Source organism: Xenia sp. Carnegie-2017, unplaced genomic scaffold (genome assembly GCF_021976095.1).
Source record: "Xenia sp. Carnegie-2017 unplaced genomic scaffold, XeniaSp_v1 HiC_scaffold_13, whole genome shotgun sequence".
NCBI lineage: Eukaryota > Metazoa > Cnidaria > Anthozoa > Malacalcyonacea > Xeniidae > Xenia > Xenia sp. Carnegie-2017.
In genome coordinates, this window is record NW_025813436.1 from 7,932,712 (window position 1) to 7,946,874 (window position 14,163).

The window sequence follows — 14,163 nt, forward strand, 5'->3', positions numbered from 1 at the left end:
CCTCCTTTCACCGACCCCCCTGATTTTAGTTGTGAGCAATCGTGCTTACAATTAGTAGACTGGTAACTAATGTTACTATTCTAAGTTACGAAAGTTCTTCAGAGTTGAAAACATTTTTGCTTTTCTAAAGCTACCAATTTAACTATATCCATTTGCTTTTCATTGATGAACGTATTAAGCCATTCCATTTGTTTACGAAGTTTCTATTTATCGTCTTGTCCAAAATGAAGCGATTTTTACAAGGATTATCTGGTACATCGAATGCGTTTGTCGGCAAGACTTACAGAATAGGACGAGTTGAATGTACTATTGACGACCAAATTGCTGAAGGTAATTTTTAATGTTTTTGAGCACAAAAGAAAAATTATTGTATTGAAAATACCATAATTTTTATCAACCTACTCTATATTAATGCCTTTGATGCATTGCTTTAAGCACAAATATTTTGAACTGTTTAATTTCAACACGAAAGCAATTTTACGTTGTTGCTCGTTATGGTCGATAATTTAAGCGGTTCAAATTTCAAATCTATTGAGCAATGCTGTCGGAGTTATAATTTTTACAGAGGTAAACTTCAGAGATACGTCGTCATTGGAAGGAATGTTGGTAAATATTTTTATAAATATGCTCGAACTCAATGAATTGAGACATTGACGTCGACATTAACATGTTTTTTAATTAAGATTAGATGATTTGCATAACTAAAAGTAAGTAGTCCTTGAAGACTAAATACTTGTATTTATAAATATTATATAAATCATTAAACTGCACTGTTCCCTGAATTGGCATGTTCTTATTTAATCTCAAAGAAATTCTTCGTTGATTACTAGCCTTCAGTGTACAAAAAGATCTGTTTCTTATGTACTTACACTCAATTTGCTTACATTATATAAACTTTTAAAACTATTTCCTAGACTATTAAAGTTGTTTAACATTGTATTAATTGCTTGCTTTCTTCCTCAATAGGTGGTTTCTCTCTTGTTTTTGTTGTCAAATCAAACAATGGCAAGCATTATGCTTTGAAGCGTATATCTGTAAATAATAAAAAGGATCTTACCATTGGCAAATTTGAAATAGCAATAATGGTTTGTCTTTAATTTACAGTGTTCATATTTAATTTGATAAACAATTTGGTTGTCAATAAGTGATGGCTTTGTGGTACATTTTATGCACCATGTCTTAATTTTCTATCAGGCAAGCATATAGGTTACCTTGCTAACAAAACAAGTATGCTATGTAGATCCTTTTTTCTTTAATTGAAAGATATTGAAGTTGCTTGTATTAAATTATCTTGAGTTATGAAGGAATAAAATTGCAAATAACTGGGTTTTTTTTCAGAAAAAACTTTCACAACATAAGAACATTATTACATACGTTGATTCATCCATCACAGAAGTCAATCATGGTATCTTTGAGCTGTTGATCTTAATGGAATATTGTCGTGGTAAGATTTGAGTCTTGTAGTAAATTATAATAATTGATGGTATTAAAAAATATGAACCAAAATTTTAACTTTCCATCTTTCCCATGAAAGTAGATAATATAAGTATATATACAATGCAAGTTTTAGTATCAGATCACTTTTGATGAAGACACTAGACTGGAGTACATAAGGACTTAAATTTTGACATCAGATCACTCCTGATAAAGGCGATAGACTGGAGTATGTAAGGATACTCATGTTTTATCATCAGATCATTCCTGATGAAGGCGATAGACTGGAGTATGTAAGGATACTCATGTTTTGTCATCAGATCACTCCTCATGAAGGTGATAGACTGGAGTATGTAAGGATACTCATGTTTTATCATCAGATCACTCCTGATGAAGGCGATAGACTGGAGTATGTAAGGATACTCATGTTTTGTCATCAGATCACTCCTGATGAAGGCGATAGACTAGAGTATGTAAGAATACTCATGTTTTATCATCAGATCACTCCTGATGAAGGCAATAGACTGGAGTATGTAAGGATACTCATTTTGAAGACACTATAGTGGTGTATGTGTATAAAGCTCAAACATTATACAGAGTGTTAAATGTCAAGTCTTACATTCAGATGGTCATGTTATTCAACTGATGAATGAGAACTTTAACAAAGGACTTAGTGAAGACATTATCTTGAGGATTTTCACTGATGTTTGTGAAGCTCTGGCAGCATTGCATCATTCACAACCCCCAATTGTACATAGAGATCTGAAGGTACGTAGACAACATTGTGCCATGTAGTATAGGTTTATGCCTATCTGTTTGAAAGTTTACATGGAACTATTTGTTGATGATAGACATCTTCAAATACCTCGTTTTCCATATTAATATTCAAGATAGGAAAAGTTGTTTTCACATCTTTTATTAGTGTAGATAGTTTTAGTTGGGATAAGCTTAAAAACAAGTGTGCCAAGAAGCGCACTCTAATGAAAACAAAAATGATTTAAACCATAGGCAAATGAATCAATCAAGTACATCATTTAATGATAGACACACTTTGTCTTTGATTTTAGTTTACAGCTTGATCTACGTGTAATTGTTGTCTGTCACTATTAGGTTGAAAACATTTTAAAGAATTCATGTGGAGATTTCGTTCTCTGTGATTATGGAAGTGCCACAACAACGCCTATTAACCCCAAGGTAAAGTTGTAGTACTTCTTTGTCAAAAAGCTATATTTCTGGAATTATTATAAATCATGTATTCATGTAACATAAGTTTGTATGAGTGGAAGAATTTATTGTTTGTTTATCTGTTATGTATATTAGGAATGCAATTTATCTGAGGTTGAAGAGGAAATACAACGGTAGCTATGGATCTAAGGATATTGTCAGATAGTGAAGGATTATATTCATTGATATGACACGTGTTTTATTTTACAGTTTTACAACTCAGTCGTACCGTGCACCTGAAATGGTCGACTTGTACAGCGGAAAAATTATCTACACAAAGTCTGATATATGGGTACGAAATAGCGATGTTTTAATATTTACTGCTAATTGGTATACGACAACTTAATTTGATTAAGCGTGATTGTCTTTATGTATTTTCCAGGCTCTTGGCTGTCTTCTCTACAAACTGTGCTTTTATACAATGCCCTTTGGTGAAAGTGTACTTGCAATCCAAAATGGCCAGTTTACTATTCCCGAAAGCTCTAAATATTCCAAGGAAATACACAATCTCATACGTGAGTGACGACTTAAACGTTATAGACATGTGGTAACATGTACGACGTCTACATAAGATACCTACGGCTATGAAGACTTGCATTACATAAATATTTAGACAGTGGAAACATTTGTTTTGACAGGTTACATGTTAGAACCAGATCCTGATAATCGACCAGACATTTATCAAGTATCATATATTGCATTTCAACTTCGTAAAATAAATTGTCCTGTACATAATCCATCGGTAAGTTTTGAAAACATGTGCTGTTGTTTGATGAAGATTATCGTAATTACAAAAACATTTGGTACCAAGTCAATCCCAAATGTACCATGGGAAATGTACACAGGCCATCTTCATTATTTGCAAATTGCATCATAAGTCCATAAGTTGTGCATGACAAAGATGAAGCGATCTTTTCATGAAATGATACGAAGTGTAGTAAGCTGAAGTTGGACGACTTTCGAAAATTTTCTTGTCGAGATTAACCAATATCTGAGATATTCTTTATAATTGTTTGATTAAAAAATTATGTTTTAACCTTTCAGCATTCGTACGCTCCAAAACAACTGACGGAGGATGTTAGTAAATCTGCTACGACTGGCAAGTCGAGTGTAATCAGGTAAGATGTTTTACATTTTTCAAATGTATTCAATATCGTTATGGTTATTTAGCTAGTTACATTTGACTCTGAAGATGACTACCGCCAAGGTTGTCGAAACTTCAGTCAACAACAACAAAAACAGTCCTTCTCAGGATTGTACCAACCTGGACGATCTACATTTACAAACATGTAGTGTTGCAAAGGTCATAAAACTTTGCATCGAGTACATAGATGTTTTGATAGTTTAAGAATATTAGTTGTTGATTATTGGATCCTTTCCTTACCAGTTTTGTTGGCAATCATAGATTTTTGTGTCTACTGAATGATAGATTGTGCATTCTTCAGTGGTGAGAGTGCTTTGATGCAGACCACGCCCCGCTCCTCATCTTTATTTTTATAACAAATTCTTGTATCATCATTTCACGGGATTTTTTTCTCGTACACTCTATTTTAAAATCACAGAAAAACCAAATTATTCATTTGCTGTAGACCAACCCTCGAACCAGTCTCCACCTCCGTAAAAGCACGAAATCGTCCGCGTGCCGGGGCAGTTTCTCCGGCTACCGGTAACACTGATGTGTCGTCACGTGATGCGTCGTCAAGCGTGGAGTCTGGGACTCTCCTACAACAAGCCTTGTCTTTCGATAAGCCCGACTCTTTAGGTATAAAAAACCAACCTGTGCAAGGCACCTACTCGAGCTCGAGCTCCACGTTATTAACTACATTTGACCAAAGGTATATTAAAGACTCCTCTCCTGAATTTACACACACTCGTTCTCGCTCGGATCCCTCGTCTATCCAAAAGAATGTAAATATGACTCAAAGTACTGTTGGGTTTGCCGTTCATCAACCACATGTTAATGCAATTCATCATTCAAATCATTACCAACAACCGCACATGACTTCCTCTCAAACACAATATGAAGAAGAACGAAAGTTTCCCCAATGGAATCCGTTCACTAACGATTTTGTTTTAAACACTGAAACATGCGATGAAGATTTTGCTGCTCTTCGGCCTGGTCCTTCGCCTGCTTCACAATTTATTGCTGGTAGTTCTCAAAGACATTTTCCAAACAATTCTGTGAAGATTCCAATTGATGCTCGGGTTTCTGAAAGCAACAAAAATACTGGTGAATTTGAGGTTTTTGACTCGTCACGACAGAAAAACGCGTTTTTTGACGGATCATTTAACGCTGGCTGTGATACTGACGAGATGTCAGCTAACTTTAATCGAGGTACGACGCTTCACAAAACGTCTCACAGTGCTCACCGGGAAGAAAACGACGGTTATTGCGTATTTGAATCAGCACCGTTTAGGAAACCAATGACAAATACACCATTTTCAAAGACCGCACCCCCCTTTGTTGACGTGGAAAGGGATCCATTTGGTGCTGTCCCATTTAAACAAAAGGAAGCTGCAAAATTAGCTCGTAGACAAGCTAGAAGGAGCCAAAAGGAACAACAATCTAGTGGAGAGTCCCGCGGGCTTCAACAGACCGTTCCTAATATGGCACGCAGGTAGTGCAGGTTGGACTCTTCAATAACACAACTAATGGAAAAATTACAGTTTCATCGAAACCGCTAAACTTACGAACCTTTGGCTTAGTGAAACGGAATTACACTGGCATAATTTCTTGTCCAGTCAAAAATATAGTATGCTTCCAAAATATAATTTCTTTCTTTCACTTTGGGATGTGTATTAGGAATTCCACATCTCGTTTTGAGATACATAAAATTATTCTTTATTCCTTGAGATTTGAGAATATGATTTTTGTTCCGAGAAATACTGTAGCCAACTAAGGAGGTCTGGTAACGAATAAGTACTCTGTGGATAATGTTTACAAAGGAAGTTCATATGCCTTATTATTCGTAAATTTGAAAAGTTGTAAAATATTTTCTTTAAATATCTCGTCTGTATTTTTATGAAGTTAATAAATGATCGATTTTAATTTGCACGAAAACTTTCAATTGTATGTTTGCTTCTTGCGTGACTAAACAGTGCAAAGAACTTCGTGTTTTGTTCATTTTTGTTATGCCGGACGAAGTCATGTTTTGAAAGCTGTATGTTTTATGGACAGCGAGTTTGTTGCCCATCGTTAGGCTATTATTATGTGTTGAGATAAAAAATTCATTTTCTTTCTTTTGCATTTGACAGCTTTACGAGTTTTGCCAAATATATACTTTTTGCAAATGTAAATTGTTGAAAACAACGCCATTTTTGCCACATTTAACTGGTATTTGCGTGTAATTTGCATGATGCAGGTAGACTTAACAGACGCAGTTGTATTTTCAAAATTGATGTTTCTCTTTAAAAGGAAAGAATTTTTGTTTTTATGATATGAACGTCAAAGCTTCATTTCATCATATGTAAAGACATGCGTGTAGAGTGTTGCTTGTAAGAAAAAGGAGGAAATCAGTTGAAGATTTTTCCTTACATACAGTGGTTTATGCATCAATGTTGAAAATAAAATGTCTGGGATTTCATCATCCGATATTCAATTATTCCATCACGAATTGGAAAGAGTGAAGAAGGAAGTTTGTCGTTTGCGTTCTATTTATGGTTTCACTTCAGGTTTACTACGTCCAAAAGGCGCTTTTACAGGATATTCGTCGGATCACAAGCCCAACATGAAAGTTGGAAAATTATCATCTGATGTTGATGCGTTTCTTTTGGGTCACAATAATGATTACTGGGAATCCAGCCATATATTATGTCCAGAATTACTTGTGGTGCCGTTCTTTGCCGTATTAAAAACATTGAAAAACAGAACAGAGAATTGATTGAAGCTGTTAAAACCATTAAAGAAGAATTATTGAAATATGAGCGTGATTACCCGGATGGTAATCGGAAGTTATTGGACTTAATAGGTTCGCCTTGTGCGACCAAGGGAAATACCTCGAAACACTTATATGATAGCGGAAAACCTCCTGTAGGTAGTCTGAAAAAGTTGGAAACTGCTCAAAACCAATTGTGGCTGTGTGGATTGGAAAAAAATGAATTGATATCGATGTTGAACACTAGCTACAAGAGAGAGCAAGAAAGTCGGCTGCGTTTGGAAACCCTTCGGAATGAGTTCGCCGTTAGCGAAAGAAAATTAGAAAAGAATGATATAGGAGAGGGGCTTTTTCAACATATTCCTTCTGAACGAGTTGCTCATACCTATTCCAGTCGCGAAATGTTTCTTGAAAATCAATTGCAACAACAACAACAACTTGCAGAAAACTATGCTAAGGATTTGACGTTGAAAAGCAGACAACTGAGCAATCTTACAGCTGAGAAACACAGCTTACAATGTGAAGTGACTTCATTGCTCTCCGACATCGAATCGTGTAGTCTAAAACGTAAGGAAATGGCAAATGAAAAAGTAAAACTTCAGGAAGTTGTAGAAGTTTGTAGACAGAAGATGAGCAATCTGGAGAACGAGCTTACCTTGTTGAAATCTGGGAATCGACAACTTAAGTCAAAATGTAAGGAAGATAAGTTTGAATGTGCTTCTCATAAAGGCAAAAAGTTGGAAAATGAAAAGTTGCAGTTATTATTCGAAAATAAACAACTGAATTACGACTTAAAAATAAAAGATATGGAGTGTAGAAGACTTGTGAAAGAGAATGGAAAGTTGGCTGAAGACATTACTTTCATTCAACAGCCTTCTTTTTTTACTAAACGGCAACTAGACAAATCCCACGATCGTCTTCAAAATTTTGACTATGAACTTGAAAAAACACCATGTTCTTCGTTAGAGTTTGACATTAATAATTTCAACTCAGTGCAGCAAATCCCTAATTCTTGTACAACGAATTCTCTTTCTGAAAATAAAGAAGCGTGTAAAGAACCAGTTGAGTTCTCTGCCCTTTCTGATGATAGACAGTCGGCAGAAATGAAGACAATAAAAAGAATTGTGAACGAGCGAGACGAACAACTGAAGAAGTTTGAACTGGAGTTAAACGAGCTTTACAAAAAGCAAAACATTTACCTTACACATTTTCTTCAAAAAGATAAAGAGATTGCATTTCTAAAAGCTAGGGTTTTATCATCTGAGAAAAACACACAAGAAGGTCTTGCATACGAGCGCTCTCTCGGCCAATCGAATTTTAGCGCTCTGCAACATGATTTTGGGCAACCAAGCAAAGAGACTGAACAAGGTGCATACCTTGAGTGCAATGTGAAGTTTAAAAATGAATGTGAAGGGCAACATATTGAGCAGCAGACAGTAGAAGAGTTCAACTCGATCAACGAAACTCAATGCTGTGACTTGATCACAGTTGATCAACAAGAAAATAAACTGCAAGAATTTTCTCATTCAAAACAGGTGGGCATTATTTTTTATCTACGTTAATTTTCAAAATCGATATCAGTAAAAAAGAAGTGTAGTATTTGAAAATTTTCTACTTTGAAATAAGTTTAGTTGCCATTACCCCTGGTCGTTCGTAGTCATTTCTTTAAAAAGGCAGAACCGTGGGGTTGCTTAACTTGTCAAATGATTAAAAATCATCATTTAAAAAAAATTAAAACAATTTATGCTTTTATACATTTCCTTTCTTTAAAATGTAAAATAATTTGACCTCAAGCTCACCTTGCTACGTTCCTGGTTGTTTATTTTCATTCCCTTTAGACAATAGACGATTCACGTGTCAAAGAAAAGGAGTTGAAAACAAATGAGATATTGTGGATAAACAAGACTAATGATAATACACAGCTAAATAAAGACTGGGAACAAAAAGATGAAGAGATGAAAATTTTGAAACGAGCGTCTTTAGACGAACACGAATTGAAAGTTCTCGAGCTTAAAGATAGGTAAGCACAATGATAAAGTATTTAAATTGAGAAACTCATAACGCCATCTGTATGATTTTCAACGTTATTGTGAGGAATGATAAGTAATTATAAATCATGTTGAATTGGCTTCAAATTCTTTTTTGGCTATTGTGGTATTTTTTTCGCTATTGTGGCATTTTTTGGCTAGTGTGACATGTTTGACTATCGTGCAATTTTTGGCTATTGTGGTATTTTTTGTCTATTGTGGTATTTTTTCGCTACTGTGGCATTTTTTGGCTAGTGTGACATTTTTTGGCTACTGTGGCATTTTTGCTATCGTGGAATTTTTGGCTATTGTGGTATTTTTTCAGTTTACTCTATTTTTTTAATAGTTGTCGAAAGAAAGATATAGAGATAGAAGAGCTTAGCAAGAAAATAATCGCACTTCAGGTGAAGACAAAAAAGTTCTTTTGGCAGGATTCACATGTTGAAGATAAAATGGGGAATCTCAATGAAGAATATTACACAGATTTATACGAGAAAGAGAAACTAAGTAGCACTTTGTCATCTTCAGAACTGAAATGTTTTAGAACTAAAGAAGAAGTCGCGCAACTTAGGAAAACATCTAGGGATTGGGAACAAACATTGGAGGAGATGAAAGACAACCATTTTGAGAGGGACGAGGAAGTGAATAAAGTTTCAGATGTGGGTGAATTAATGAAGAAAAACAAGCCGAAAAATCAGGAACTTCAGCAAAAGGTAAAATATTTATATAGAACTTATACTTCACGTCAATAAGTAATAATAAAAAATCATGAATAGTATTTATTTCGACTTTGAAGTGTAATAATTCAAAAGGTCCTGTCAAATTCATAGGTGCAAAAACTAAAGGAAGAAAATGAGATCGCTTCATCAGAAAACAGAGAACAAAAGGTCTCACAGGATACCGTGAATAAAACTACACTGGAGGAGTCTTTGAAGAGAAGTATATTTAATGTCCGTTGTGGTGAAGAGAGTGTCCTTGAAAGATTAGTTGAAAGACTAAACACTTTAGAAGATGAAAACAACCAATTGTTAAATAGACTGGCAGAACTCGAAGACGAGCTAAAGGTCACAGAAGATAACGCAACAGACTTGAGAAACGTGTTGAAAGGAAATTACGATAATATGAACGAGCTGCACGCGGAAATAGACGTGCTCAAAGAACGTGTCGATGATTTTGGCGAAAGTGCAGTTGAGTTAGTTTATGAAAAGGATTTGCTACAACAAATCAACTAATAATGCTGAAATTAACAGAAAAATTAGGCAAAACGATTTGAAGATGTCAGATTATGTTTATGTGGCTTTTTTCATGTATCTTTAGATTTGAGTAATACCAGCCCAGTGGCTCTTTTATTGAATTATTCATTTCATATAGAAAAGGGAATGTCGTCTTTGTAAAGGAATTCACAGAACATGGAAGTTCTTGAATAAACGAAAGGAAAGTGCGCACCAAATTAGTAGCAAATATGAAAAATATTCGAGGATCTTGCCTGAAGTCCGTAAAAAATAGATGAAATTTGCATGAAATAGATTTGAAGATAGAAAATATTATATAGATGAAATAAATGACAAAGCAAAAATCAAAATTCTTAGAAGTTTTTCTGGCGTATTGAGAAAGATCTTACTGACGTCAGGAATTTATGTAAGAATGACGTACACGTGGGTGGGAACAATTGTATCTCTTATGTTATATGTAGCTACTGACACAAACGGTGTTAGTGCGAAGCTAATTCCGATAAAAATAATGTAATTAGGAAGTACTGAATCATCCGTTTATGTAAAATATCTTATTGTATTATTTTGATTCATTTTCAATGATGGCTAACTGAGTTTTTATAAATTTTTTATGTTTACTACGACACGTACACATTGACGACATAACGTTGCCTGCATTTAGGGAAGCTACTGCAATGCACATGGGCTTACAAGCCTACAAACGTTTAAAACAATTTCGCAACAACAACAAAAACGAACGTTAACATCCTCCTCCCGTTGTGCTTTTTTCTTATTTATTCATGCTTTTTTTTGTCTTTGAACGTAGTTGACATTTCAGGAAACAAAAAGTCAATGACTTTCAGTGTTTTTCTCAAAGTAAAAGTATCGATAGTACAGAATGTATTCTTCAATCTGGAACTGTAGTTGCTTTTACGCGCTTGTTTAAGCGGAAGTTTTGGTCAGCTGAGACGTAAAAACGTGAAATCCCGACACTAATCACAGGATGTAGGTTTGAGAAGGAAATATAGTTATAACATAAATTTTGTAAGCATGTGCAATACCAAATTAAGACAATTAATCGATTTTTTATTTCAAACCTTGGCAACTTGTCATATACTGTTGACAAAGAAGAGCATAGTTTCTTTGGTAAAGATTTGTAAATGGCAAGATAAGCCACCACTGGCGGTAGCAAATAGTTTGTTCATAAAGATAAAACGTCTTTAATTGCTTTTACTAAATAAATGCTTACGATTTTTTCATCAAATGCAGTTATGATTTAATGCATGACTAGAGAGCTATTTATGTATGATGTAAAGAAACTCGTCTTCCGTTGATAAAATTCATCAATTTATAACTTAAAAACTAACCTTTAAACAAACATTAAGCAAAGCTGGTTGACCTAAATGAACCTTTGAAACGGACCATCTGGGAGTTGTTGTTGAGCTTTAATATTGGCCCAAAAACTTTCTATATTAATCCAAGTTAGCTTCCAGGAAGTACTTTTGTCAAAAAGTGAAAAATGTTCGTTTTCTCATGTAATATTGTCTTTAACACATTAGTCGATCAAGCTAGTTGATTTATCTAACTAGAAAAGTCTAGAAAAGTCTCGTTGACAAAATAGTTAATTACTCATGTCCGAGTTTAGGTACACATCAAGTGGTTGAAGCCAGAAGGATAGATCAAAATTTTGCGTGGTATCTACCTCATGCTCCGACAGTCGGTGAGCTTTAATTAATTAAATATGAGAAAATTGTTCATTCGTACTTCCTTTTTTTTCCAGATTTGCAAAGAAATCTAGAGTACAGCACGTGTCATTATGCACCCTCATGATTTTATAATCTCATTAAACGTATCCTATATATGAATACATACATGTATATTACCCTCCTCATATTTCCTTTAGCGTCATCTCTTACACAGGGATTGCGTCGTGGATGTACTGAACTTTGACCTTCAGTTATTGCAGACAGGCTAATTCATGGCATCTAGCACGCGTTGATGGATTGCAAAACCTTTAAATTGCCGGAAACTCATTGCATAGCTTCATTCTAAGGTATATATTCAATTGAAGAAGACTAACACCACCAAAAAATTTATAAACATTGTGTGCGTGTATAAACATCACAAAAAAAACTTGCAAGAGCAAATATTGGAAAGATTATTTTGGAAAAAAAAGAATGCTGGGTAGAAAATTGACCGTTCATCATTCCGTCTTCCCAACGCATAATGGCGTACTATCTCATGTGTTTGCCTTCCTTGTTATGGTTGCATTTGTGTTGACTACAAGCTCTGGTAAAACAAACAGTGACTTTTCGATAACGACGAAGAATATTGTTCACTTTATTCATCTTTTTTCATTCTCCACATGGGTGGGAATTCAATGTTGGGTCCATGTTTCAGGTGAGAAGGACAATTCCAACATATCTCTCTCTGAATCCCGTATGAATCTGTAGTTTACAATTCTGATTCTTGACCTAAATTGATCAAATCCTTGATCAATTTTAACTTTATATGTTACTTAAAATGTAAGCACATCAAACTGAATCATTCCTGATTATTACTCCGGAGGGAAGTAATAAAAAACTCCAATCACAAAGTCATAATAGCTACAAATGAAGAGCAAAGTACGTGTACTCTATACTTGTTCAGTATTAAAACACCAAAGTTCCCAACACGACTTTTAATTATTAGTGGAATGTTGAACAAAATTTCACATAAGTTTATGTATTGCAATCTGTATTTTCAGGTTTTACTCTTTACAAGACGTTAAAAAGAACTGATTTTGTAGCTGTGCAGAGCAAGTTATTCCCCATGTACTTTAAAGCTGGCTTTTTCTTGAGTTCCATCGCTCTTTTAACACATATTGTCAGCACTGACTTATCCTGGCAAAATGACAGAGTAACTTTTTATCAGGTGAATATTCAGCCATGTTTAACCTTAGATTTTATTTCAACGAACTCTGTAGACATAACTTGGACTTGAGCCAGTCATTATACACAAAGTGTGCTCTGAAATTTTAAATGTTATGTTTTCTGCTTCCTCATCATTTGTCAAAAATAAACAATCAATAATATTTCATGGACATATAAGGTAACTGAATCTCGCTTAACACGATGACGAAGATGCAATCACAAACCTTATTACGAAAATGTCGCTGGTTATTTTACGTGTTGCGTCAGAAACTTTGGATTTTAAGACAAACAAGATCCAGTTACGCAAAACTGAGATTGAATTTAACATACGATAATTGATACGTTGAATAGGTCTAGACATCACAAAAATCTCTCTGACGTTAACTGATCAAGTTCTTCGTACATATTTTTTAGACCCTTGGTTTAATGGTTTCCCTTGCGTGTTGCCTGCTTAATTTATGCTATCTTGGACCACGTACCATACAAATTGTTCAAGAGAGGGCTGCACGTGTTAAAGCTCTTGGAATTAAAGACGGCGTTGGTCGCGTTTGTCTCAACCTTGTTAAAAACGATACAGAGTACATGAGGATAAGAAAATCTTTTCTTTTTTTACACATGTGGTGCTCTTTGGTTAACTTATTCTGCTATGGAGCATGTGGAGTAAATATCTGGTGCTTGACCACAAAACATGCTTTGCTTTGACACGTGAAGATTGTTGGGAAAATTGTAATATAAACCAGGTGTTTGACTTTGATAGGAGAAAAACATTTTTACAAGTCAAACTGAACAATGGAAGATTTTATGGTGCATGCATGTTGTATTTATAAATCTCTTTAATGAGATGAATAGTTTTTTAGAAACAAGTTTTCAAATAGCTTATCATAGTTGAAATTAATTTATTTTATAAATGATATTTGGGTAATCGAAAAATTATAAAATGTTGTATGTCACGATTGTCATGTTGTATATACAAGCGGTACTACTGTATAAGTTATTGGACAGATTATGAGCAAGAGTCAATGTGAATCAATGTATTAAATAGTTCAAACTTGAATCATATTGTAGTCGTAAACATTTAAGTTTGAATATTCTGGTAAAGACTGGAATAACAATCAGATCATTTCTTTCTTGAAGATCAGAACTCACTAGATTACTCGATCTCGTGTTTCTTATTTGTTTCTTATGTTGAAAATAATGAAATAGTCACTTATATCCAATCAAACAAAAGCATAATTAGTTTAAGGAAGATCTTTTCTTTCAAAGGCTTTCATTCATGAGAAAAATGTACAAATTTCTTAATGACATAGATTCAATTCAGAAGAAATATTGTTCACATTTACCGAAAATTACAGTTTTATCATCAAAGATTTTTGTTATGCCTTTTATTAAAGCCTTTATGACATAATAAATAGAGAGATCTTGCAACACATCACGCCACTTTGATTTTTTGCGTAAAACAAAGTGTCGGAAGTTAAGAAAA

At 34.4% G+C, this 14,163-nt stretch overlaps 3 protein-coding genes and 1 long non-coding RNA gene across 4 annotated transcripts; 3 read left to right on the top strand and 1 right to left on the bottom strand.

Annotated features, from left to right (window-relative positions):
• Positions 1–32: 32 nt before the first annotated feature.
• On the top strand, positions 33–5,719 carry LOC124452294 (AP2-associated protein kinase 1-like). Its single transcript, XM_047002877.1, has 11 exons — positions 33–330; positions 967–1,085; positions 1,339–1,444; positions 2,060–2,202; positions 2,545–2,628; positions 2,755–2,792; positions 2,869–2,950; positions 3,041–3,173; positions 3,297–3,400; positions 3,703–3,776; positions 4,248–5,719. The coding sequence occupies exons 1-11, from the start codon at positions 225–227 to the stop codon at positions 5,278–5,280; spliced, it is 2,022 nt and encodes a 673-aa protein (XP_046858833.1). The 5' UTR covers positions 33–224; the 3' UTR covers positions 5,281–5,719.
• Positions 5,720–5,933: 214 nt separating this feature from the next.
• LOC124455517 (intracellular protein transport protein USO1-like) lies at positions 5,934–10,381 on the top strand. Its single transcript, XM_047006155.1, has 4 exons — positions 5,934–8,068; positions 8,372–8,553; positions 8,907–9,273; positions 9,391–10,381. Exons 1-4 carry the CDS (start codon positions 6,470–6,472, stop codon positions 9,790–9,792), a joined length of 2,550 nt encoding a protein of 849 aa, XP_046862111.1. The 5' UTR covers positions 5,934–6,469; the 3' UTR covers positions 9,793–10,381.
• A 994-nt stretch (positions 10,382–11,375) lies between these two features.
• On the bottom strand, positions 11,376–13,355 carry LOC124455653. The gene is made up of 2 exons (XR_006951971.1): positions 13,254–13,355; positions 11,376–11,473 (listed from the first exon to the last, which is right to left on the bottom strand). It is a non-coding gene; the product is annotated as an uncharacterized LOC124455653 (long non-coding RNA).
• Positions 11,695–13,737, top strand: LOC124455622 (transmembrane protein 205-like). Its single transcript, XM_047006276.1, has 3 exons — positions 11,695–12,171; positions 12,518–12,684; positions 13,098–13,737. The coding sequence occupies exons 1-3, from the start codon at positions 11,949–11,951 to the stop codon at positions 13,383–13,385; spliced, it is 678 nt and encodes a 225-aa protein (XP_046862232.1). The 5' UTR covers positions 11,695–11,948; the 3' UTR covers positions 13,386–13,737.
• Positions 13,738–14,163: the final 426 nt, after the last annotated feature.